The sequence below is a fragment of the Hydra vulgaris genome, chromosome 15, assembly GCF_038396675.1.
Source record: "Hydra vulgaris chromosome 15, alternate assembly HydraT2T_AEP".
Classification (NCBI taxonomy): Eukaryota; Metazoa; Cnidaria; class Hydrozoa; order Anthoathecata; family Hydridae; genus Hydra; species Hydra vulgaris.
The window spans coordinates 23,835,429-23,861,885 of record NC_088934.1 but is presented as its reverse complement, the minus strand read 5'-3'; the positions used below and the strand labels follow the sequence as shown (position 1 = coordinate 23,861,885).

The 26,457-nt window shown below is 28.7% G+C and overlaps 3 protein-coding genes across 5 annotated transcripts in view; 1 reads left to right on the top strand and 2 right to left on the bottom strand.

Annotated features, from left to right (window-relative positions):
• Positions 1-1,516: 1,516 nt before the first annotated feature.
• LOC124813776 (uncharacterized) lies at positions 1,517-12,833 on the bottom strand. 3 transcript variants are annotated; one of them, XM_065820271.1, is made up of 10 exons: positions 12,609-12,833; positions 11,920-12,018; positions 7,114-7,202; positions 4,196-4,333; positions 3,785-3,961; positions 2,990-3,609; positions 2,612-2,793; positions 2,257-2,413; positions 2,021-2,130; positions 1,517-1,877 (listed from the first exon to the last, which is right to left on the bottom strand). In XM_065820271.1, the coding sequence occupies exons 6-10, from the start codon at positions 3,009-3,011 to the stop codon at positions 1,569-1,571; spliced, it is 780 nt and encodes a 259-aa protein (XP_065676343.1). In that variant the 5' UTR covers positions 3,012-3,609; positions 3,785-3,961; positions 4,196-4,333; positions 7,114-7,202; positions 11,920-12,018; positions 12,609-12,833; the 3' UTR covers positions 1,517-1,568. The 3 variants fall into 3 exon arrangements, with proteins under 3 accessions (XP_065676343.1, XP_065676345.1, XP_065676344.1); XM_065820273.1 differs by lacking the exon at positions 11,920-12,018 and having other exon boundaries at positions 2,990-3,151; positions 3,269-3,609; positions 12,609-12,829; XM_065820272.1 differs by lacking the exon at positions 12,609-12,833 and adding an exon at positions 12,106-12,219.
• Positions 3,349-6,109, bottom strand: LOC136091830 (uncharacterized). The gene is made up of 5 exons (XM_065819542.1): positions 5,029-6,109; positions 4,635-4,973; positions 4,209-4,333; positions 3,785-3,961; positions 3,349-3,609 (listed from the first exon to the last, which is right to left on the bottom strand). Exons 1-5 carry the CDS (start codon positions 6,107-6,109, stop codon positions 3,349-3,351), a joined length of 1,983 nt encoding a protein of 660 aa, XP_065675614.1.
• Positions 12,834-14,869: 2,036 nt separating the features above from the next.
• The window catches only part of LOC136072080 (protein O-glucosyltransferase 2-like), a 34,268-nt gene continuing 22,680 nt past the window's right edge, over positions 14,870-26,457 (top strand). The window contains exons 1-6 of the mRNA XM_065820270.1: positions 14,870-15,061; positions 18,979-19,181; positions 19,323-19,519; positions 24,205-24,282; positions 24,501-24,670; positions 25,788-26,022. Coding sequence (XP_065676342.1) covers positions 14,892-15,061; positions 18,979-19,181; positions 19,323-19,519; positions 24,205-24,282; positions 24,501-24,670; positions 25,788-26,022 — 1,053 coding nt within the window. The 5' untranslated portion in view covers positions 14,870-14,891. The remainder of the gene's footprint in view (positions 15,062-18,978; positions 19,182-19,322; positions 19,520-24,204; positions 24,283-24,500; positions 24,671-25,787; positions 26,023-26,457) is intronic.

Sequence of the window (26,457 nt, the reverse complement as noted above, 5' to 3'; positions counted from 1 at the left end):
TGCAGTACTTAATCAGTAGCGCAGCGAGACGGGGGCCAAAATAATTTTTGCTGCGAGCCTATTTGATAAAAGGATCGTTACAAAAAAGAAGAAACAAAAAAATAAGAAAATAAATAATTTATTTACATATTTTTATAAAATAATAAAATATTTTGTTTTGTTTCTTCCTTAAAAAAAAGATTGTTACAATAAAAAGGCGCCTTTTCGTTACTGTTGTTGACCATGGACGCTAATGACCTTTGCTACGCCACTGGTAAATACTGTAGGCATTAAAAAGAAAAATTAACGAACATACTTTTATTCAGTTTTATTAGTTAGTGTTGATAAAATATTATAATACTATAAAGCTTAGCATTTATCGATGAATATAAGCTTAGTTGAGAACAGTACAAAAAGTATTTTACCAATTTGTTGCCACTCAAGTTTGGGGTGGGGGATGAAGTCAAAGGGCTTTTTCGTTCACAGCCTCCAATCATCGCAATTTTTTGCAAAGCTTCAATATTACACATAAGTATAAACATACAAATGTTTGAAGTTAGCTCCATGTCTGGAAGTTAGCTATCTCATACACCAAAATATCCTGGATCTGTCACTGACTAGTTGCACTAGAGATATGAAATACGAAGCAGTTTAATGTTGTTTTTTTTTTCGATAAAATTTTGTAATAAAGATTAAATGATAAAAGTAATAGAATCTTACAAAATATAAACATATTGTGTGAAAAATTATTATAAATAAACAATATCAATCATGACCATTTTGATCCTCGATCTAGAAATAGAGTTGAAAAAGGATGTTGTTAATTTCTGAGATGACCAATGCACTCGAGGAGATAAAAACGCAACAACCAGTAAAAAAATGCAGGGCAAAGCGAAGAGAGAGTCGTAGCCGTTTTTGGGATTTCACAATAGACCAAAGCGATTGAAAGAGACCAAAAAATCTAAGACGAAAAGAAAATAGAGAGTTTGAATTTTAACAATTGAAAATCACAATGATTTACATGTTAACATTTTGGAATAAACCAAGTCCAATGAAAATTGAATCAAAAGGCACATACCAGACGACAGTATTAAAAGCAACAAAAAAACTGAAAGACGGCGTTGGTAATATACATACATAATAAATACAGTACACATTATTACTTACTTGGCTCACGCCTAACGCATCGTACACTCTAAAAAAAAACCCGTTAAAAATAACGGAGTATGCTACGGACTACTACCTCAATATAGCACCAACGGAGTTTTCCGTTAATTTAACGGAGTAATAATTTAACGGATTCAATCCGTTACTCTAAAGTAACAAATGAATCCGTAAATTTAACGGATAGTTTGTTGAAGAAACAAAACAATCCGTAATATATGAATAACAATTTTGTTCATCTTTAGAAATTGCTGAAATGAAACAGTTCTAGATATTTTATACGGTGTTTAGACGGTTAATTATTTGCTAGGGTTTTAGACGGCATCAACAGCAATAAAATCTTTTGTAGAAATAAATAAAAAATAACACAAAATTGTAAATTTTCATGTATATTATGTTAAGTAAAAGACACATTTAAGTAAAAATTAAACATATTTAGCGAGTGTTGATCGCAGCTCAACCACTCCATTAGACAACGAACCGTACTGCAGCCCATAAACATCTTGCAGAAACTGCCAAAAGATGAGTGTTGATGGCTGGTATTCGATGTTAAAGCACCAAAAAAGCTTGAATAAACGATCGATACCTTCTACGATAGATGTGCCGGCTTCAAGCAAAGTTTTTTCAGTTGCAATCTTTATAGAGAGAATTTTTTCTCCCTCGACCCCCTGTATTAATACCACCAGATAAGGGGACTCCAACTTTTCTGCAACATCTTGCAATCCATGCTCAGCCTAAATTTGCAATGAAACTAATTGTTATATCCGTTACAATAGTATTATAAATTTTATTTAAATATTTATAAATTATAATTTTTTGCTGTTTTCAATTTTAAATTTACGTGCACTGTAAATCAACTAAAAAAATATTTTTTTACACTGCATATCCGAATGATTTCAATGGCTACTTTTGGAGCAGAACGTTTCAGTTTTCCCCCTTGTCGCAGAAGCTTGCATAGAAGCTTGCATGCATAATAAGCTTTCCAATCTAAAACAATTATATAAATATAAAGAAAACGTAAAAGTGCAAAACATACCTAAAAGTTAATTCCATGCAAAATATTTTTTGAGCAAAACAAATAAAATATCTTAATAAAATAAAGATAATGCAAACCATAATGTTTTTTAGAAGCCATTACAGCCACAGCTTTGATGTAAACATTATTTGACAGTAAAGCATATTTTATTATTGGGTCTGAAACAGTCTGATTAAAGGTTTTGAGGATATCAACCATGCAGTCTGAATATTTTAAATGAAATTCCATATCAATCTATAAATAAATATGCTACTATTAAATAAAATGCCTAACACTGTATTAATCATATCAATTTAATTGCTATAAATCAATTATAAACAAACTCTGTACAATAATTTTGTAATCACTTATGCAAAAGTATGAACATTATACACTAAAGATTGATATCTGATAAAAAGAGTCACATAATAGATAATATTGGCAACAAAATACCAGTTCTGGAATAATCCTGAATTTCGGAAACTTAAGCATCAGTCGAGATAATGAAGGTTGATCTGATGAATGAACCCAGTTTTGTCGAAAACAAAACGTTAACTTTGTAGAAGCCTTAATTTCTTCTACACGTGATGAAGATAATGAATCAAGCTTTTCAATTTCATCGAGGTTGCTCAATCCTAAAATTAATTTAAATATAAAAAACACAGAGCAACAACATAGATATTAAAATTATAAACAAGTTTATAAAAAACTCCTTATGAATAATTTTGAAAGACCTATATTAGTAAAATATAGGTCTTTGCAACTTATATGTTTTTTATAACAAAACATAGGTTTTTACAACAACTTTACAGAAATGATAAATTAAATAACCTAAACATAATGTGCAAGACATAAATCCACGGGGGCACCTTTTAGGATTTTGAAGCTCTACAGAATGACCTGCTGGTTGAGACAGTTCTGCCAGTTGAGTTGTATCACAACGAGTTGAGTTGATTCCCTTTTTACGAGACCAAACAAATTTTTTTTGTGATCCTAGTATACAAAAGAAAATAAAGTTAGTAAATGTAGCCGCTTGTATGACACAAAATAAGATGATAATTCAATTAAACTTTTAGTTACTAAAATAAATTATTTGCAATGGAGACATACAATGGAGTAATTACAACACAATGAAACACAAGGGAAATACAATGCAAGTTGGTAATATAAAAAAAAGTTGGTAAGCATCTTCAGTAAACACCAGGTAACTTTCTTCTAGCATTTTCCAATCCTCTCTCCAGGAAGCCATGACGATTAGTAGAATCATAAAAAATGCATGCTGGAAGTACAAGTGCTTCACTTAGCACTGCTGCCACCGAAATCTTTTGATACCGATCAGGATAACTACCATAAGCACTTATCATTTTGTGCACAACAACTCGAATAATGTGCTGTCTAGTAGAGATTGAAACTTTACCAGAATCAACCTCTTCAGTATATTGACAAGTACTCTATAAAGTAATATATGATATTGTTGTTCATTAAAAAATTACTGTTTACAAAACCTTGAAAACTTTTATTGCTAAAAAAGCAAGTAAAGTTATTACTTCAAAAATTATTACTTGAAAATCAAGTAAATTGCAACTATATAAAAGCAAGTAAAAATCATTTAAGTATTCTACTTACAGGGTGCTGTGCAAGAAAGGCTTTAATCGAATTAGCTGAAACAAACGCCTCATTTGCAGCTTTCATTAGATGGCTGTTGTTAACAGAAACACTAGATTCGGAAAACGTAATACTGGAAATTAAAGTACTTTGACTTGGCTGCAAAGAAGGCAACACTAATGGTAAATTTGATATTGGCTGTATTAAAAAAAAAATTAATATATAAAAACAGTTTATAAAGTTAAAACACACAAGTTAATGCTAACTTCAATATATTACATAGAATTTATGACAAAAAAAAGGTTTAATAAACAATTTACACATTATACATAATGTGTTTGTACAGTAAACAGTATTTTGTAAATTCATTTATATTACAACTAAAGACAGCTACTGAATAGCCGTCTTTAGTTGTAATTTAAATTAAATTACCAAACTAGCAAACTAGAATTGTGTTTGATTCTGCTAAATGCTTTATTATTTCAAAATCAACTTCATCAACTTCTGTGCCATCATTTTCATAGACAAAACCAACAACTTTATCTGATGTCAAACCAAACTTGCAACGCACTAGAAAAACAATAAAGTCATTTAGCTTTTTATATACACGACAAAAATGCAGACTAGTTAAAGTGAACATATATAAATACACATTACCAACTTCATATACAATTAAACAATTATACATATTTAATAATTATTAGGATTTATATATTTTTCAGTTTGTAATGCATAAATGAAAAAAAAATCAATATTTCTAATTTAAATTTTTATTCTGAAAAATTAAAATTAGAAATATTGGACACATACGGACACTTTGTAAATCTCAGATTTACAAAGTGTCCGTATGTGCCATCTTCTCCGGCAATACATATGACATTGTATGGATGATAGTCCTTAAGCTGATTTGTATGTAAAACGAGCAGTATTCTTGGATTGCTAGATTTTTTAACTTCAAAAGAATGAAAATGTTCATGAAAATGCAATGTTTCAAATGGATAGCATACAAAGTATATTTGTTTTGCTAGAGAAACAATGCACTTTAGCTCTCCAAACTGAGGATGACTTTCCACAATGTCATGACACAAAATACAACCCGGTTTGATTTCATAACAGCCAAATCTAACTGAATGAGCAACATATATTTCATCATGATTGTCCACATTTAAAACTGTGCGCAAACTATTTGATACTGCTGATTGTAAATTGCCTATAATTACTGTATCACATATGCCCATTTGTATATTTTGTATACAAAGACCCACTAAACAATGTGTTTGCTAGTTTGAGTTGACTACGATGCATAATAGTTTTGCAAATATTTTTGAAATTGCGAACAACAGAAGCAAGTTCTTTAGCAAATCGATGTTTTGCCTCAAAACGCATACACCAATATCTGCTTAAAGGCCCATACTTTAACATAAATTCTGGATAATGTAGCATAAAATGATGTTTTGGAATAAGTCTCTTTTCAGGATATATGGTTTTAAATTGGGCATGATGTTCCTCTAAATTAAACTCAAGCTGACGAATGAGGCCAACAGTTATAGTTGGAGCAAATATTGCATCCATGCAATCAAGTAACATCAGTAAAAGTCTCCAATGAGCATCACCTTCTGGAATTAGGTTTCCAATAATTAAAGGCAGATTTCTTATCAAACACCGTGATTCAGCAGCTTGAATGTGAATATTTTTTAAATTAACTTCCGGGGGTTTGCTGTTTTTATCACTCAATGAATAGTTATAATTATTGATTGCATTGTTGACATCTGCAAGTAGAAAATATTTTTTGTCTATCAGTGATTGCAAAACAAGGCATATTTCTAAAGGTACAACACCTTCTAATACATCATGCATGCAGTCAACTGCACTCTGGTCTATGCAGTGAAACTGTGACAAACAATTAAAAAGACAACCATGCTTAATGCCAGATTCTGAAGCATTGTAGTTATTGCTTCTACTTTCTGATACACACATATCATATTCTGCTCGAGTCCTCCTATCAAAGGTTTCTGCCTTGAATGAAGTTTGAATTTCACAATGTGCACACTTGCAAAATCGGCAAAAGTATTTTGCATTAAAGCTTTCCATGAAGCCAAACAAAGTGTGTGCTCCTAAATTATCAGCAGAAAATAAAATCAAAATGGCATGAATAGTTTCTTCCACTCCATTAACTTTGACAACAACACCCTGTTCACTTTCCAATTGTTGCAATAAAGATATAACACTACGAAGGATTGGATAGTATGAGTATTTATCTGTGTGTGCATCTAGTGCATACCATAAACCAACTAAAAAAATGCTATCAGTCTTAGACTGATACTTAGGAGCAATATTGCGTATCATCATGTATAAAGCTTCAAGTTTATGTACACGTGTATGGCTCCCAAGCACATTTGTTACTTCAAATGCATCAATAAAAAAGTGTAGCAAAAATGTTTTTTTTGGTGCCGTTGAAGGAATGAATGATGATGAAAAGTGATGACAAAATCTTGTATTTTATTTGGGAGTGAATTTGGTGTGCACTGTGGGAAAGTAATCTTTGATGAAGCTTGTTCTAATATCTTGGCAAGTAGGATATCAATAGGCACAACATAGCATTTGTCCTCTACTAAAACAGAATGCATTGATTGCAATGCCATAGAGTATTGTTGCTCTTAACGTATACCTAGTGATATTTCTATTGCCTCAATATAGTACCCACGTTCTTTTAGCCATTTGTTTCTTTTATATATAGTGTCAGTTTTATTGAAAATACTAAACATACTATTGACATCATTTATCGCATCAAAAACAAATTCATTAGTTGGAGCTACTTTCAACTTAATTGCTAAAGTTTCTACTATCTTTGAAGCATAAACAGCAACATCATTTAGTAGGCCAGACATATTTTCCATAATAAGCTGCGAATTAGCTAAAGTGATATTTGGTTTTGAAGTTATTTCTGATACAAACTTCATAACAGATACTTCAATACTGTCACTTGTTATAGAACTAGAGTTAACAATTGTGGCATTATTAAAATCTTCGTGTGGGTCACTTGGAAAATGTGTGTCAAATGCATCTTCTTGTGACTCACTTCGTGAGTTGTTACTGCAACTTCCATAATTATTGAAGCCTAAAGTTTGATCTGGCACAACAAAATGATGTTGCTCAAAATGCTTTTTTAACTTACTAAAGCTAAGGAATACTCTTGGACAGTTATTAAACATACAGCGTAATTCAGATCCTCTTGTGGCTAAGCCATGAAAATTTTGAAAATGGTAAAAAAGATTTAATAAATCTGCAAAATAAGTTAAGCGTTTAAAACATTGCATATTTGTTTTAAAATGCTTTTATAGTATTGTTACCTTTAGCAGCAAAATCTTCACTACTGTTGATGGCAACTAAATTCTTAATAATTCGATCAAAAGACCATACTTTGATTAGCACTGACATTCTGTAAATGTATAAAACGTTAAATTATACAATTAATTAATAAATTTTATTAAATCTTCATTTAATGAAGATTTAATAAAATTTAATGAATCATTAAGTTAAAATCTGCTTAAATTTTAACTTAATGAAGAAATGACATTAATAATGAAAATAACTAACCTTTAACACACATGATAATATTCACTTATTAAAATTCAATACACTTTTAAGTTAAAAGCTTCAAATAAATATTAAGTGTTCAAAGAAATTTATATTTTGAACTCCTTTTACACGCCTGAACTCCGTTAACTTAACAAAGTTATTCTGTTATATTATAGCTAACGGAGTAATCCGTTGTTTTATTCCCTTATTTTGTAACAATTTAATCCGTAAACTTTACAGAGTTTAACGGATTTACTGTCAACGGAGTTACTCCGTTGATATTTTAACGGATTTTTTTTTAGAGTGTACGAAAAAACTCGTGGGTTAGTGAAACCGTTTAAATGTACTTTGTATGTAACCGTTTAGTAATTGTAATTCAACAGACAGTATAGGGAACAATTTACAAGAAAAGTATCTGTGATGCTTTTCTTATAAATTGATCCCAATACTGTTTGTTGAATTACAAATATTACCGATAGAAAGAAAGTTGTTTTTAGCCGGTTAGGTCTAATTTTTGTGATATTTTGTTGAGAGGCACATGGCACCCTTTGAAATATACAACCAGTAAATCCAAATTTACTACTTATCCAAGTAGAATAGATGACCATGAAGCGTTGCCAATGTCTTTCTGTGTTTTTTTTTAATAAAAGTTTGTAATTTTAATTTTTAAACATTTTAAAGCAGCATTAGACATTACAACATGGTTCCCACCGGTCCTGGAAAGTCCTGGAATTTGAAAGTGGTCCTGGAAAGTCATGGATTTTTTTTATTATTCTGTTAAATCCTGAAATAGTCCTGGAAAATGGGATAACATTTTATATTTTATTGTTTGTTTTTAAGTAAAGAAAAACAATACAACTACAATACAAACTATAGTAAATAATAGTAAAATAATTGCTCTAATGTATAAATTTTATGAAAAATCTGATTCTTATAATAACTTTGAAATTTGTACTTTAAAGATTCTCAAAAAAAACTTCCACAGTAATGCATAGTTAAGTTGTTTTAAAAATATTATTTGAAAGATATCATCATAGAGGTTTCCATAAATGATAATTATATAGACAGTTTATAAATACTTTTTCAATTAGTATTTAACTATTGCATTGTTGTATAGTTTTGAATATATTTTTTAAAAGTATGAAATATTAGAGATTCTAAATTCTTTTTGGCTCCTAAAATGTTTACGTTTTTTTGTTTTGTTTTCAAATAATTAAAAAATGCCTAAAAATATATGTTTTTTTCAAGTAAAATTGCTTGTTGAAGAAAAATATAAACATTGGTTACGTAAAAAAAACAGAAACTGTTGTGATTTGCAGTTATTGTGCTAAAGACATCAATATTGCTAACATGGGAGAAGCTGTTTTAACTTCAAACATGAAAGGTAAAAAGCACATAGAGAGATCTCCTTCTGCTAACAATATCAAGTCATTGGTTCGAACTGCTCCTAACAATGTTCAAGTTATTGAGCATATGTCAGAATGCTCAAATAAAGCAGAGCACCAAAAAACAATCAATAAAATGCTAATAAATACATCTACACTTGAAGCTGAAGTTTGTTGGGTCCGTAATATTGTGTACTCTAAATATTTAACGAATTCATCATTGAATATTTAATTATTTAAATATTTAGCAAAATGTTTCCAGATAGTGACACTATTAAGTTGTTTCAATGTGGGCCCACCAAGGCCAGTTATATTGCAACATTCGGATTAGTTCCTTTTTTAAAAAAATGAGTAGCTCACTTCCCTATCTAATACACCTTATTACGTTGTTTCATTCGATGAATCCATAAACCAAGTTTTTCAGAAGGGTCAAATGGACCTTTTAGTAAGATTTTGGGATGACAGTACAAGTATGATTAAAACATGTTATCTTAATTCAGAGTTCTTGGGGCGCTCGATAGCTTATGATGTTGTACAAATATTCTTAAACTGTATTTCTGATATAAATAAATCAAAGATTTTACAAGTGTTATCAGATGGGCCAAATGTAAATTTACTTTTTCTAGATAATTTAAAGCAAGAGGAAAGAGGAAGAACTTGATCCTCTTATAGAAATTGAAACCTGTGGTCTCCATAACATTCATGGCAGTTTTAAAGCAGAGGCAAAAGAAGGCGGCTGGGAGCCTAATAATCTATTAAAAGAAATGTGGCAATTTCTACATGACTCTCTAAGTAGAAGAGCAGCCTATGAAAACATCACTGGGACACTTGATTATCCAATGGAGTTTTGTTGACATAGGTGGTATGAAAATGAAAAATGTGCTTAAAAGGCTGAATCACTACTTGATGAATACAAAAGTTTTGTCATATATTTCAGTAGTCTTAAGAAAAGCAAACAACCTGATTTAAAAAATAAAAGCTGGCAGAGGCTGAAAGCCATAATTCACGGTCCTGTTTTGCAAGCTAAACTTAAATTTTTTGAGATGGTTTCTGAAAAGTTCAATAGTTTTTTAAGAAACAGACAAACCTATGGTTCCATGGCTATTATACTTGGTGAAATAGTTGATAATTTTCTCAGTAGAATCATACTAAAAGACGTTTTAAATAAATGTAGCAATCTATACCAGCAACTTCAAATAAATTTAATGGATAAAAATATTAGAAAGCCTATAAGTGAAATTGATATTAGTTTTGCTGTTCGGTTAAAAATTTATGAAGCTAATTTAAGTTACAGTGATCAAGAGTAATTATATTTAAAAAAGAGGCAGGGCAGTTTTTAGCTGGTCTGTTGACACATCTCCTTGACAAGCCCCCTTTGAAGTTTGTCATAGTACGCACTGCAGTATCAATTAACCCAATTTTCATTTCAAACCCTAATTAAAGGAATACTTATTTCAATAATTTTTCAATTCTATTGCTAAAGTTATTTAAATATAGCCGTTTGTCACCAAAGTTTGCCGAAGTAGCAAAAAATCAATATTATAAATTTTTAGAAATAGTCTTGATCATTTTTTCTCTGACTTTATTGGAGCAAATAAAGTTTATCAAGATGTTTGGAGTGTTTTTAAAATGGTTTTTGTGCTTTCACATGGACAATCTTCCATTGAGCATAGCTTTAGTATTAATAAACAGCTTCTTGTTCTTAAAGAAAAATCCCTTATTGCCTTACGTTTTATTGAAGATCGTTTGTCTTCCTTTGAAGAATCAAATCTTATTAATTTTGATACTGATAGTATCAAAATTAATAAAGAAATGCTGCAAAATGTAAAACAAGCAAGTATTTGATATAAAGAGTATTTCCAATCACAAAGAGAACAAAAAGAATGTAACAGTAGGAATTTAAAACGAAAAATTTTGGACAATGAGAAAAAGGTAGTTAGAGCAAAGTGCAGAATCTTGCAAAGTGAAATAACAATTTCGATAGAACAGTCTGATATGCTAGTCATAAATGCAGAAAGCAAAGTAGTTTTGTTCACATAGTTATTGAGTAAAGTTTTAGCTTTTCGTTTTTGTTGTTTTGCTGAAACGGTATTATGAGTTTTTGAAATAATTTTGATGTTTTTGAAATTAAGTTTTATTGATAGTTAAGAGTTTCCTTTCAAAAAAAAAAAAGTTCCTTTTTAAATATTTTTTGCATTTACATTTAGTTATGTAGCTGTAGTGTTGTAGCTATATTTATGAAGCTGTAATGTATTTCTTTAATTTGCATTTGATTTCTATATTAATTTACGTTTAGTAGATTATTTTGCATTATTTTGGGCTATCTGTAAAAAAAGTCCTGGATAGTCCTGGAGTTTATAACTTTTTATGTAAGTTTTAACATAAAGGATTACCGAAAGTTTTTTATAATTATATGGAAATTAAACTTTATACCAATAAGTTAATAAAATCCCCCAAAAAATTCTGCGCATGTTTGCGAACAATTATATTTCTTCTTTTTTTTACAGAATGACTCCTTTGATGTCCCGAAAGTTTCTTTTTAATATATGGGCAATATTTTTAATATATGGGTAATAAGTTTGATTCAAATGATGAGTTATGTTATTAGACAAATAGAAGACGTTGGACAGGGTTCTCACTAGATAAAAAAATTGAAATTTCAAGGCTATCCAGGACTTTCCAAGACAATTTTTGTCTTTTTCCGGGATATTTGCTTTATTATTTCCAGATTTATTAAGTCCTGGAAAAGTTCTGGAAATAATAAAGCAAATATCACGGAAAAAGAAAAAAATTGTCTTGGAAAGTCCTGGATACCCTTGAAATTTCAACTTTTTTATCTGATGAGAACCCTGTCCAATGTCTTCTATTTGTTCGCAAACATGCACAGAATTTTTTGGGGGATTTTATCAACTTATTGGTATAAAGTTTAATTTCCATATAATCATACAAAACTTTCGGTAATCCTTTATGTTAAAAATTACATAAAACTTGTAAAATAACTGATCTGATATAAAAGTACTCACTTCTTAATAGAAAAGTCAGTAAGAGGTATTTATTATAAGCTGAAAACAATAATAAGAGAAAATTATAACATTCCATATATCGAAATAAATTAATTAAGAATAAAGTTTTAGACGCACAACGCTCACAATTACAAAAGCTATCAAATTATATTATCTATAAAATTTTAACCTTAAAATAATATAGAAAGACTCATCTATGAAGTTACACTTCTTAAGAGACCCAACTTTATATCCCAGCAAATATTGTTGTAGAGGATTTGTAGTGGATCTAAATAAATAGTCACCAGTTATAAAAAGTCATACGATAGATAGATACTTTGAAAGAAAAATATATTTTTTAATATGTAGCACCCACCCTGAAATTAAGTGACTTGGAGTGTGAAATTTTTTAAAATTTCACGCTTTTTATGGTATTTTTTGTGAAAACATATATTTTCTACTCTAATTTTAACACGTTTTACAATAAAAGAATTCCACGTGCGTGGAATAAAAATTTACAATAAAATATTGGTTCCGTAAAATGCACTTACGCATTTCTAGTAATCTAAAATGCTGTATTAGAATTTTATTGAGTGTTTTTATGAAGGATAAATTTTTTGATATTGGCAATGAAAGCATTTCTAGTAATGTTTGGGAGATTTATTTTTATTGAAAGTGGCAGAGAGTTCCAAGAGTGATAATTTGGGATTTCCAAGAGTGATAATTTAAATACACTTAATGACATTGATTAATGCATATTATTAATGTAAACAAATTGATGCCATCAATTGATGCTAAATTATATTAATATTATTAATATATTTGTTCAAATATTAATTCATTTGTTCAAATATATTTATATTAAATATGAAATCTTACCAACAAAATCTTCAAGATCTAATGAAGAAACAATCTCACAAACATTACAATCTCCCAAATTATTCTCGTCCATTTTAATTAATTTTTTTTGATAAATACAATATAAATATCAATAAACAAATTTTGGTAAATATCCAAAGAACAAGCTTCGTACGAAATTTTTGATTTCAAAAGCATGGTGAAAATTTTTTCGGATGGTGTTGAGACGATCTTTGCGTCATATTTGATATCAATAAATTTTTCCGTAGTCTGCAAATTTTAAATTCTATGGCACCTCCTTTTGGTGCATGCTAAAGATCGCTTACCATCGTTAATGAGTAATTTAAAATAGAATCTAAAATGAGTATATTTATATAAAGAAAAAAAAACAAACAAACAGAAATTAGTTATTATAAATTTAGATTTAATGTTTTGGTAGTGTCAGTAGGTTTGTCTGGGGTTAGCTGCACAATATTACAAATAGAAACCATAGATTCACGACTAATATATTTAATAAGTGCGTATTGGCAATACGCAATACTAATGCGGGGTTGCTATCATCACTGATGATAGCATATGTGCACCTGATGGCATCCTGGAAACATATGTGCACCTGATAGAACGCTGCACCAAAACTAATGTAGACAATGTACATCGTCTGCATTAGTTTTATATGTAAAATGGTAGGTTGCAATTACAAAATTAAAGGTGGAATAGAAATAGACAGTGTCAGATGCACATATAGTCCTATCCTTTTTGATAAACAATGTCATAGCTGAAACTAAAAAGCATTAGTTGCAACCAATAAATTTCATTATTTTTGGCCATACTTTTGTTATCCTTTTCAAACATACAATAAATAGTTCAAATTGTTAATCAGTTTAAAGTTTGAAATGCTTTTCTGTGAGAAAATGCAGCCAATTTTAGACAGATTCGATAATACCACCAAAAAAAAAACAAAAACAAAAAAAACAAACAGCAAAAACTACTCTATCAGACATGTCAATTTCTTAACAATTTCTCAAAAACTCAAATGGGCCATTTCTCATGAATAAAGCACAGGAAAAAACATGTTTTTCTTTTTATTGTTTTTCATAAAAGTAATAAAGGCATCATTGCATAAAGAGCGTAAAGAAATTGCTTTAATTTTAATAATTATGGCAAAACTCCTTAGGGAAGTGAGAGATCTAGAGTGCAAGTAATGCAAAAATAGATCAAATGTTTGATTTATCTGTCAACAGGTACACATAGTTTTCAGTGTAGTCAGGCTTTAAAAATATTGAGACTTGCTGGTCTATGATGAAAATCTTTTAAATCTCAATTTGGTCAAAAATGTGCTTTTAGTACCATCACCCTAATATTCATAATATTTATACTATTATTCACCATAGCTTGCTTTATGAGTTCTATTGAACATATACTAATAAAATAATAATAATTAAAAATGAATAAATAAAAAGCCCATTTGCCCTCAAGCTACACTAGAATTAAATTGTTTTTTGTGTCTTCAAAAAAGTTAAAATTGGTTTTACAAGGTTTCTTTTTACAAATAATTAAAATTTATCATGAACCTATAGTTCATGATAAATTTTAATTATTTGTAAAAAATTACTTATATATATTCCCTCTCCCTCTTTAATAAGACCCCTTCACCTTGTTTATTAATTAGATCAAGACAAAAATTCCTACCTCCTCAACCTTTTACATTCTCTCACCTTCCCTTAAATTAGGCACCTGAGAGTAGATATGTTTGCATTTCTGCAGAAAAACCAAGTTTATTTTTTGAGAAACTACTACTGTTAGGAATGAGAGAAATTGATCATATCTATAGATAAAAGACAGAATTTTACTTTTTAATTTATAATAATAATCAATTAAAGCAATAAAAAGAAATATTAATAACATAATGTTTAACATCATCACAGCTTGCAAAAAGTATTAGAGGTTTATGTTGTCTACACAAGCATTTTCTGTATCAATAAGTACATATATTTGAATGGAAGCAATAAGGACATATGTAAGAATAGCAAAATAATATCATAAATGTAATAATAAAAAACAAACTTAAAAGTAGGTTTCCTTATTTGTCAATTGTTCTGATCTTTTGAAAAAATCAGAGCAAAATAGAATTAGCAAAAGCTAACTTAAACAGCATAATTATCTGAGTATTTTTTAGCATAATGGCAAGGACAGGTTGTTATAATAAAAATGTGAAAAGTTTTTATTTAATTTAACTATATAACAAAATTTTTAATTATAGTTGTATAAATAAAGTAAAATATTTTGCTACTTTTAGACTAAAATATGTTATATAACATCATTGTTTGCATAATTATCTGTATATTTAATGGACTTACCAGTGCTGCTAAAGTTAGTGCAAAAAATTCAATAGTGTTTGGACCTGGTTTAAGAACTGGTTTTGTTGTACCTGTAAGATATTTTTATATTCAGGCAGTAGGAGCTAACGGTAAAAAGTAAGTTGGAAAAATAAAATTACAATTTTTAGTAAAAGTAAACTAATTTATAAGAAAAATACTTTTAATATACTACAATTTAACTTTTAGTATATTTGTAAAATACTTTACAAATATACTAAAAGTTAAGTTATTAAGAATATAAAGGTTACTGTAATGCATATTTTTAAAAGTGTGCTTCTGTAATGCACACTTTTAATTATCAGCTGCTGGAGGCTTCAGTACATACATTAACTCTCTTATAGCCTGCTTTTGCAACGGAGTGCTGCTACATAGACTGAGGGTTTGGGATGGGGCAACAATCTTTTCTTTCATTATTCTTCATTTTTTTTTTCTTTTTCTTAAAAAGCTGTATACTATAAAGATAGTATAAAAGTTGCACTCGATGGACAGCACTCTTATACTTATTCTGTAACTTCAGGGGTTCCTCAAGATTCAATCCTTGGCCCTATACTCTTTTTAATTTACATTAACAATCTTCCAGACATTCTCTCATCTAAGGTGTCATTGTTCGCTGATGATACAACCATTTATTTTTGTCAACTTTAATTCAGATAAAAATTTTTTCAGCCAATCATTAATAATTTGGATCCTCCTATATTTATGAAAGGTAATGTACTCGATGAGTCATCTACACTTCATCTTCTCGGATTAACTCTTACTTCCGATCTTTCTTGGAAACCATATGTTTAATCTGTTGCAAAATTAGCTTCTTATTTGTCTAGTTTTTTTCCTCAAACATCAGTTCTTTGGAATTCGCTTCCTTCATCTTGCTTTCCTGATTCATATAATTTGCAATCCTTCAATCTTCACCTTTTCTCTTCCAGTAACTTTCAACTCTAATTAGTAGTTGCTTGCAGCCTTGTTGGAAGCGAAAATGTTTTAAGAAAAATAAATTAAAAAAAACAACTCCTTAAAAAAGCTGGACATCTGGCAACCCTATATATGTATATATATATATATATATATATATATATATATATATATATATATATATATATATATATATATATATATAAATAAATAAATATATATACATATATATATATATAAATAAATAAATAAATATATATATATATGTATATATATATATATACATATATATATATATATATATATATATATATATATATATATATATATATATATATATATATATATATATATATATATATATATAAATATATATACATATATATATATAAATAAATAAATAAATATATATATATATATATATATTTATATATATATATATATATATATATATATATATATATATATATATATATATATATATATATATATATACATATATATATATTTATTTTTACCTTAGTATAATTTTATTTTGGAAAAAGGTATCAATAAAAGAAAAACATTTTTAGAAAGAATTTTTTTTGTATTTTATATTTATTATAAAAGAATTTAAAATTTTTTTACAAAATAATGTTAAAAAATTAAAAAACTGACTAGTAAAAAATATAAATGGGAAAAAAAATTGGACAAAATTTTATAACCAGTTTCAAAAATATTTCAAAAAGCAATAAAAAAATAATTTAGAAACGTGTTGTTCCTCCATTTGTTTTCAAGCACTCTTGTACTCGTTCTGGCATTGAATTCATTAAAATTTTGATTACTTCATCAGGCACATTTTTCAAATGATGAGAGATAGAAGATTTCAAATCTTCCAAATTATAAAGTTGTTCTTTACCAAGCTTGTGATCAAGCCACGTCCATAAATTCTCTATGGGATTCAAGTCTGGACTATTGGCAGGCCATGAAAGCACTTGAATTTTATTAGAATTGAACCAATCGCTAACAACATGCGCTTTGACACGGCGCATTATCTTGCTGGAAAATAAATCCATCTTGCAACTGCCATAAATCAATGCTAGGAATAAGCGAGTTTTCCAAAATTTCGATGTACCTTTCTTTGTTGAGTCTACCATTGAATAAATGAAAAACGCCAACTCCACAGGCACTCATACAGGCCCAAATGGCTATTGAACCACTGCCTTGTTTTGTTCGTTTCAAAATGCATGATTCATTGAACCGTTTGCTTGGAAGTCTGCGCAACATTACGTGACCTTTTCTGTTGTCTACCTCAACGTTCATTTCATCACTAAAGACCACACGGCTCCACTGATCTGTTGACCAATTTTTATGTAGTTTACACCACTTTTTCCTGGCAAGTTTTTGTTTTTTTATTTAAGCGTGGTTTTTTTGCAGCAGCACGCCATAAATAATTTAAATTGTGGAGGACCCTTTGCACAGTTCTAGGGCTTGCTTTCAGACCATTTGACAGTGTCCATCTTGTAGACAAGTCTGTATATGATGCTTGTCTGTTTTCTTTCATTAATCTCACTAATGAGCAAACATCACGGTCATTTGAAATTTTATTGCGTCCAGTCCTATGGCGATCATTAATTTATGGCGATCATTAATTGAAAAAGACAGATACCGCGTATCTGTCTTTTTCTTCGATCTCTGCACGCATTTTTGCAATATTTTTATATCCTTATTGCAATTCAAAAAATAAATGTTTATTTGATATCGAAACTCAGGTTTCGACGTTTTTTTTTAAAGCCAACGTAATAAGCAATTAAGACAGTTAAAAAAAATAATGGATTATTATTTTTAATAAGTGCAAATTAAAGATTTGAAAGTGGTCGTTAAATTTTGTCCAATTTATTTAAAGAAGATTTATAAGTACTCATCACTTTTTTAATAAGTTAAGCGCTATTTAATTAGAATTAGATTAAAAAAATTATAGCACTTTAATCCGTATGTTTTAATTAACAAGATATTAAAAAAAAAAAAATTAATGTCAATTAGAATCTTCTTAATTTTAATTTAAAGATTAAGAAACCAACTAAAAAATGGGTGGTCTTTAATTTTTGGCCACCACTGTATATTTACATATATACAGGGATCTTTTTCCGGATATTTCTGGAATTTCGTCTATTTTTCTCAGCTTTTATTTTTTCTGAATAAAAAAAAAATGTTTTTCATACATTCAAGTTTAGGTATATATTTTTGTAATAAATTTGTTTTTTTAACTTTTTCACTCATTACTCATACAAAAATTAAGAAAAGTTAAAAAAAAATTGAAAACAACTTAGCTAAAAGCAAAATTAAGAGGAATATAAAAGGAAAGTATATTCTGGATTTTTCCGGATATTTTACCCAACGATTTTCTGGATTTTTAAAATATGACCTAGATGATCTATTTATATATATTTATTTAAATACTTGATTTTCTTAATCTTCTTAAGGTCAATTAAATAACAAATAATAAAAAATATAGAATAGGCTATTGGTATATAGGTATTATTATTGGTATATTAGTATATTGGTATATAGAATAGGCTATTGGTAAATAGGTTATGGAACCTGAAAGACATTAAGGTTAAATGACTGAAGTATTTCATATTTCAATTATTGAACCTGTGATATGACTTACCATTTCCAACTTGTGGTAGTTAAAAAGTCTTATTTTAGATTTTCATTTTGATATATATATATAAAGGTAATGAAAAATTGCTTTAAACCTAAGTAAGAAAACTTTTTGGAGAGTTTATTGTACCATTGTTTATTTTGAACAAATGAACAATGATACAATATTTGTTGTTAAATTGTTAAATTTTTATAAGTTGCATTGTTTATTTTGAACAAATGAACAATGATACAATATTTGTTGTTAAATTGTTAAATTTTTATAAGTTGCATTATTTATTTTGAACAAATGAACAATGATACAATATTTGTTGTTAAATTGTTAAATTTTTATAAGTTGCATTGTTTATTTTGAACAAATAAACAATGATACAATATTTGTTGTTAAATTGTTAAATTTTTATAAGTTGCATAGTTTTTTGTTTTTTTACCTTTATTTGTGCTTATTTTTCTTTGTTTAGTTTTACAAAATCACCTGGTCTAGTTTTCCAAGTAGATTTTAAATCTAAAATTAATAGTAATTTAGCTATTGGCAGAGAAGTGATTGATCGTAAAGATGGAACTTTCCTTGTTCGTTATCGCATGCATTTATCTTATGATCATATAGTAATTTATGTCACTCATAATGGTGATAATGTAGGAAACTCACCTTTTCGTTTATCAGGTTTTAAAAAAATATTATTTTGAAATTTCAAAAATATTGCATTTTTTTTCTTAAAAAAAAATGTTTTTATATTTCTATAATTTTGTTTTAATATATTTAATATTCATTTTTCATTAATTAATATATATTTTTTGTTTTAAGGAGGGGTTTACAATGAAAATTGTTTTTGTCCTGAAGTAGAAAAGCGGTGGATGAAAAATATGGTGTGTCCAGTCAATTATCAGCAAATAGAAAAAGATTTAAAGCCATTTCCAAATATTAATCTTGAAAACTTGATAGAGTCAGCTACTAAGAGCTATAATGTTGCAATCTGCCATTATACAATCAAGAAAAATAAAGTAAAAAATTTATTGTTAATAATACTTCAAATAAAATTCAGTTCATGTATGTGTTTTGAAAGATTTTATTTTCTGAAAACAATGATTCTATTAGCATCATGTATCTCCTCCCTTATTTACTTACAGTAAAACTTGAGTTTTACTACCCCAAATCTTGTTAAATTATAGATTGATAGCATTTATTAAATTTGTTTATAGCTAAAACAAAAACTGTGAAAGTGTTTCAACCATAACCAAAATCCAATGTTTTGCTTGCAATCTACTAAAATCATAAAAAAATATTTTGCAAAATAAGAGAACATTTTTATTTATAATTTAAAGTTAGCCTTATATATTTTTAGCCAATAATTTTCTATTTGAGAAAAATTATCCACACTAATGAGGAGAAGATTTTTTTTATTATCAAAAAGTTATAAATATAAGGCAGTTTTTTTTTTTTTTAAAACATCTTCGGTTCCAACAAGGCTGCAAGCAACCACTATTTAAAGTTGGAAGTTACTGGAAGAGAAAAGATAAAGATTGTAGAGCAAGATAACGATTGACGGACGACTTAAAGGATTGCAAATTATTTGAATCAGGAAAGCAAGATGAAGGAAGCGAATTCTAGAGAACTGATGTTTGAGGAAAAAACTAGACAAATAAGAGTTTTTAGAGCACTTAGGAACAGTCACAGAAAAAGGATGAGACTTAATTAAATGCAAGTAACACGAGAATGAATTTTAGTAGATGGCACAAGAGGCGCTAGCTCTTTAGAGCAGTGTCCATTATAGTATTTGTAAAAAAGAGAAAGAGAATTGATATTACGACGATGTGATAATGGTTGGAGGTTGGCTGCAAGAGCAGGTCCAACTATGTTTACAATGTGTTTTTGTACCTTGTCTAAAAGAGAAAGTGCATCATTAGAAGATCTGCCCCAGATATGGCAACAGTATTCCATACAAGGTTGGATTTGAGATTTATAGATATAGAGAATAGAATCCAAAGTAAGAAAGTGTCAAGCTCGACAAAGAGATGCAACCTTAGCAGATGCTAACTTTGCAACAGATTTGATATATGGTTTCCAAGAAAGATCGGAAGTAAGAGTTATTCCTAGATGATGAAGAGTGGATGACTTATTAAGTACATTACCATTCATAAATATAGGAAGATCTAAATTATTGCAATAACGATTGGCTGAAAAAAAGTGAGTTTTATCAGTATTGAAATTCACCATCCACTGTGAACTCCATGCTGTAGCAGAAGTGAGATCCTTTTCAAGCTCAAATGCCCCCTCCAAGCAATTAGAGAATGTTGGTTTCTTATCACGACAAGATTAAATGGTAGTATCATCAGCAAACAATGCCACCTTAGATGATAGAATATCTGGAAAATTGTTAATGTAAATTAAAAAGAGTATAGGGCCAAAGATAGAACCTTGAGGAACCCCTGAAATTACAGAATAAGGAGAAGAGTGCTGTCCATCGAGGACAACTTTAATACTACGATTGGAAAGGAAGGACTCAATAATCTTAAAGATGTTGCCAGATACACCATAAGAAGAAAGCTTATGGAGAAGACCAGCATGCCAAACTTCATCAAAAGCTTTTGAAATGTCAAGAGCGATGGCCTTAACCTCTTCACCTTTATCTAATGCACGATAAAACCTATCAATTATTACTGTTAGCGAATCAGCTGTAGAACGAGAAGATCAAAATCCATATTGATGGTCAGAAAGTAAGTTATTAGATTCAAGGTGAGAAATTAAGCGTTTGTTAATTAAAGATTCAAAAAACTTGCTTATGATAGAACGAAGACTAATGGGACGGTAGTTAGATAAATCAGATTGCTCTCCAGAATTTTTGTAGATAGGGATAACAGATGCCGCTTTCCAGCAGGCTGGAAAACAAGACTCTGATAAGCACTTGTTGAATAGTTTTGAGAGTATAGCTGACAGCTCCGGAGAACACTTCTGCAAGACTATAACAGGTATGTTGTCTGGGCCACAAGCTGTAGAAGAGTCTAGGCAGGAAATCACTTTAGATACAGAAGCTGGAGTTGACATTCGTCAAGCAATGGAGCAACCTGTTTGTTGGCAAATTCAGGTAGAACACAACTAGTGGAATCAAGAGATGATATTGATAAAAAGTTTTTAGCAAACAATTCAGCTTTGTGTTTAGGTGAGATGACAAAGTCTGAACCATACAAGAGAGGTGGAATTAAAGGTTTGCCCTTATTATTTATACTATTAAAGGTTCTCCAGAAGTCACGAGAGCCTCATTTTTGAGATTGGCAATCGCAGCAGCTCTGTGTGAGGAAAACCATGGAGGAGAGTCAGGCTTGACCTGGAATCATCGAGAGGGAATAAAAGATTCTATGCCAGCCTGAATCCATGAAGTTATGTAACAAGCATATTTGTCGACAGGAACACGAAAGATTTCTACCCAAAGGCCATCACGAAGAAATTCACGAAAAGAATCCCAGTTAGCTTAATGGTAGTTGTAAGAGGTACGATAATAGGGGGATTCAGGTGATGAAGAAAAATGAGTTATTAGTTTTAGAGAGATCAAACTGTGATCAGAAGCACTTAAGGGTGAATCATAAAATTGTTTATGAAAAAATTTTTGCAATTTTATCATAAACAATTTTATGATAAAATTGCAAAAAATATAATTATGACAGCTTAATACCTTCTTTTTCAATGATTTTTAGTTAATGTTATTTTTCTTTTTTTGAAAGTTACTGGAGGTTTTGAAGGTGTTATTGCTCCAGTTTTTAAATCATATGGTCTGTTTCTGAAATCAAATCCTTTCTTATTTAAATGGTAATTTTTATAAATTGTCAAAAATATGTCAAGATAAAATCTAAAATGTTAGTTAATACAATTTGTCAAAATATTGTTAAAATGAATATTTTATCAATATTTTGACAATTATAGTTGATTGCAGAAAATATTGAATAAAAAAGTTTTGATTCAAAATGTGCCTGCAAATAGCAAGGTTTCATTCAGAAAACAGGAGATGAAGCTGTTTCTGTTGTGTGAATAGAGACAAAAAATATCTATCTTTTCAAAAAAAGTAATTCAAAAGATCACATACTTTGATGACCCTGTATTCATTTTGAACATAAATTCTCATCCGACTAGAAGTTTTTAGAAGTTGCAAGACAGAACTATATTTTAAACAGAAATAAATATATTTTAAACAGCTATAAAATAGTCAATAATGAATAAATATAAATATAAATAGATACTAAAAATAGTCAGAAAACTAATCTTTTTGAATTTACCTGTGAAAACATTGAAAATGTTTATGTTTCTCAATATACTATCAAATAGTTGCATCTAGTATTTTTTACCTTTTCAACAAAAAACATATCTTCAAAATCTCCATTTCATAATTTCTTCAAAAAATTTAAATGTTGCAGGCAGAGTTGTTTCTTGTGCCATAAAATATCTGTTGTTGATAAAATTTTGAATATAAAAACTTGCAACAGAAGAAAATGCTCCTCTTGTTAAAGTAATTATCATATAAGATATTTAACCAAGGAATCAAAAGCACACCAAAGTCAAAAAGCTGATTATATTAGTTCACAATATAAAGGAGAACTATCACATTTTGAAAACAGATTTCCATATCCTTTAACTCAATTAAAGTTGAACTTGGACTAATAACTCAAACTCATCAACATCATGATTTTATGTAACATATTTTCTTTTGTTGCACGATGCAATGTAATCTTTAAATGAACCATACCATATGTTTTTTCTAAAATATATGCTCACTGTAGAAAATGCTCATGTTGCTCTTGTAAGGGACCAATGGATGGGAAAAGTGTTAAAATATCCATCATGGTGATAAAAATGTCCATCATTGTAAGAAAAATGTTTATCATTGTAAGAAAAATGTCTATCATGGTGAGAATATGTTCATCATGGAGAGAAAATGTCCATCATGGTGAGAAAATATCCATCATGGAGAGAAAATGTCCATAATAGAAAAAAAATGTTCATTGTGGTGAGAAATTAAGATTGTCAAAAACAGTTCAATGAAGATTTAAAGATATAATATCTTTTACAATATTTAAGCAAGATTTTGAAAAATTTATGCCTCATTGTAAGTTTTGTGGATAAATGGGTTTTCTCAATATATCAACTCAATATCTCATTGTAAGTTTTAGCTATTTCAAAAATTTAGGTTTTCAGGCAATTTTTTTCTCTATTTTCTTTATTTTTCGAGTCATAAATAGAAAGTTATATTTATCTCAATTACTTTTTGGGTTCATAGGTGGGCAGTAAATTTAGAACTTAAAATTTTTGTATGTATCCTTAAGATAAAGGTACATACAAATGTTTCTGAAGTGAGAAATTCAAAATTTATATTTTAAATAAGAAAACCATGAAAGGTTTTTAAAAATAAAATAAATGCTCTGGAAACATCGGGTCAATTTGGAAGATAACAGAAATGGTTTGAATGATTTTAAGCAAATTTTTGGGCATGACACTTGGATTATTTTCTAAGTTGTAGAATTTTTTTTTATAAAGATTTTTTATAATTTTTTGTTATTTTAAAAGCTTTGTGCTTGGAAATATTGGCTGTATAACTACAACATACTGGGAAATAATAAAATAGCTTTAAATATTGCTTTATCTATAATTTATATTGTATTATAAGTATAAAGTATTATTATGTGATTTTATTTGTATATAGGTGTATAGGAAGTGTTACGGCACAATAAATGATTTTAAAATGTTTACTGATGCATGGTTGCTTTCTGTAGCTCGAAAGGTAAATCTTTCTAATATTTTAGAGGTTTTAATTTTATTAAAATATGGTTACGAAATTCTGAAATATACTTGATAGCTTTTATTTTTCATAGATTTGAGGAACTGGGAGGTTGTGTTAGTCAAAAGAGTTGTTGAGTGATTTCATGATGTGAGTCAGGTGATTAATAAGAAGCTTATAAGAATTTTTTTTTAAACTTTTACAGTAAATTTAATTTTTAGGTAAAGCTTCCAGATGTTGAATTTTTTACAAACCTTGGGGATTGGCCTTTAACTACTAAAAGGTTTATACCAATGCCAATATTTTCATGGTGTGGATCAAATGATACTTTTGATTTAGTGTGGCCTACATATGACTTAACTGAGTCTACTCTAGAGACTTTTGGTGGCAGGTAAAGGCTTTCTTTGTTCATTAAAAAATTTTTCCAACTAAATTAACTTTTTTACTTATATAACATAATGATAGAAGTGAGTTAAAGAATTTATAAAAATAAAATCAAGATAAAAAAACAGAATTTAAGGAGAATAATTACTAAGTTTTATCCTTAAATTTTTACCTTTAGTTTTACAATCATGTTAACAGTTTCATTTGAAAGAACATTAATAATAATTTTCAAAAAATAATATATAAAATATTAATTTTCACCAAAATGTAAAATTTTCTAAGTGTACATAATAATGATTTTGTATTCATAAATAAGCTTTCAATCAACCTCCAAAAATTGCATCTTATCCGAAAGTTTATTTACTTTACCTCAAAATATTGACATAAATACGCCATTTTTGATGTTATAATATATTTTAATCTACATATTGTAAATTAATTTAACTGATTTGATTTACTTGACTGGTTATCATTAGTATCAAATATTTTTTATGCGCAATGTAAGATGCAAAAGAATATGGTGTGCAATTTGAGGTACAAAAACATTCATATTTTCAAAATTATAATTGAATTGATGTTTTGAAAGTGTTTTTTTTTTTAAAAAAGTCTTTGGACATTCATTTGGCATTTCTTTGGAAATTCATTTTGAACCAATAATTTGTCATGTGATATTTGTTGATCATATGAACTGTTATGAGTCAATATTAAGTTAGAAGTTCTTTGAATGTAAAATGAATATGAGAATTAAATAAGCAACAGTTGTAACAGTTTTGAATTTCTCATTTAATAATGCTTGATCCCATGATACTCAGCTGTCACAGATTGTTTTAATCATATTAGAATCAAAATAATCTGCCATCTGTCGTACTTGTAATACTTAGCTCCATCTGATTTTTAGTTGTTTGGCTTAAAAAAAATCTTAGTGACTTTACTTATATCAAAAGTCAAAAAAACCACATAATGAAGCTATTTCAAAGTGAAATAGCTTATATTATTTATATCAAATAGTAATATCTTTTCAAAAGTCTCAAAAATTTGTCAAACTTTTTTTATAAATTTTATTTTATTTTTTATATTAAAAGTTAAAATACAATATTCAACTCTAAAAAACTTTTTTTTTACAGAGTCTCTCTTGACATGACATCGATTCAAGGAAATACTGGACCTTCTTGGAATCATAAAAAGCCGGTAGCTTTTTTTAGAGGTCGTGATAGTCGTCAAGAAAGATTAGATTTAGTAAATCGTTTCCGAAAAAATGCAAATTTTGATGTTGGAATTACCCATTACTTTTTTTTTAAACATGATGAGGAGAAATATGGACCTATTGCCAACAGAGTCTCTTTTTATGACTTTTTTAAAGTATGAACTTTTTTTGTTCTATTTTATCTTAAATTTAATCTGTTTTGTTTTTATTTCATTATAAAGTATTATGGTATTAACAGCATATTAAGACATCATCATTTTAAAAAATATCAATTAATTGTCCACTATTTGCTTTTACTAATTCTCCACTATAAAAAAAGTGCGGTAGTGGTGTAGTGGTAAAGCGCTCGCTTCATAAGCGAGAGGTTCCGAGTTCGATCCCTACCACGTCCCTGGTAGTACCGCGCTCAACTTGTTTCTCCGCGCAGCGGCCTTGTTCGTCAAGGTTCGTGTTTCGGAGCTATAGAGTTGAGAGAGGGTTATAACCACTAATAAGTAGCCTCCTCATCTGTAGTGGCCTTCGGCCTTGAGGAGGTGAATAACAAAAAAAAAAAAAAAAAAAAAAAATTGATTTTTATATGTAATAAAGTA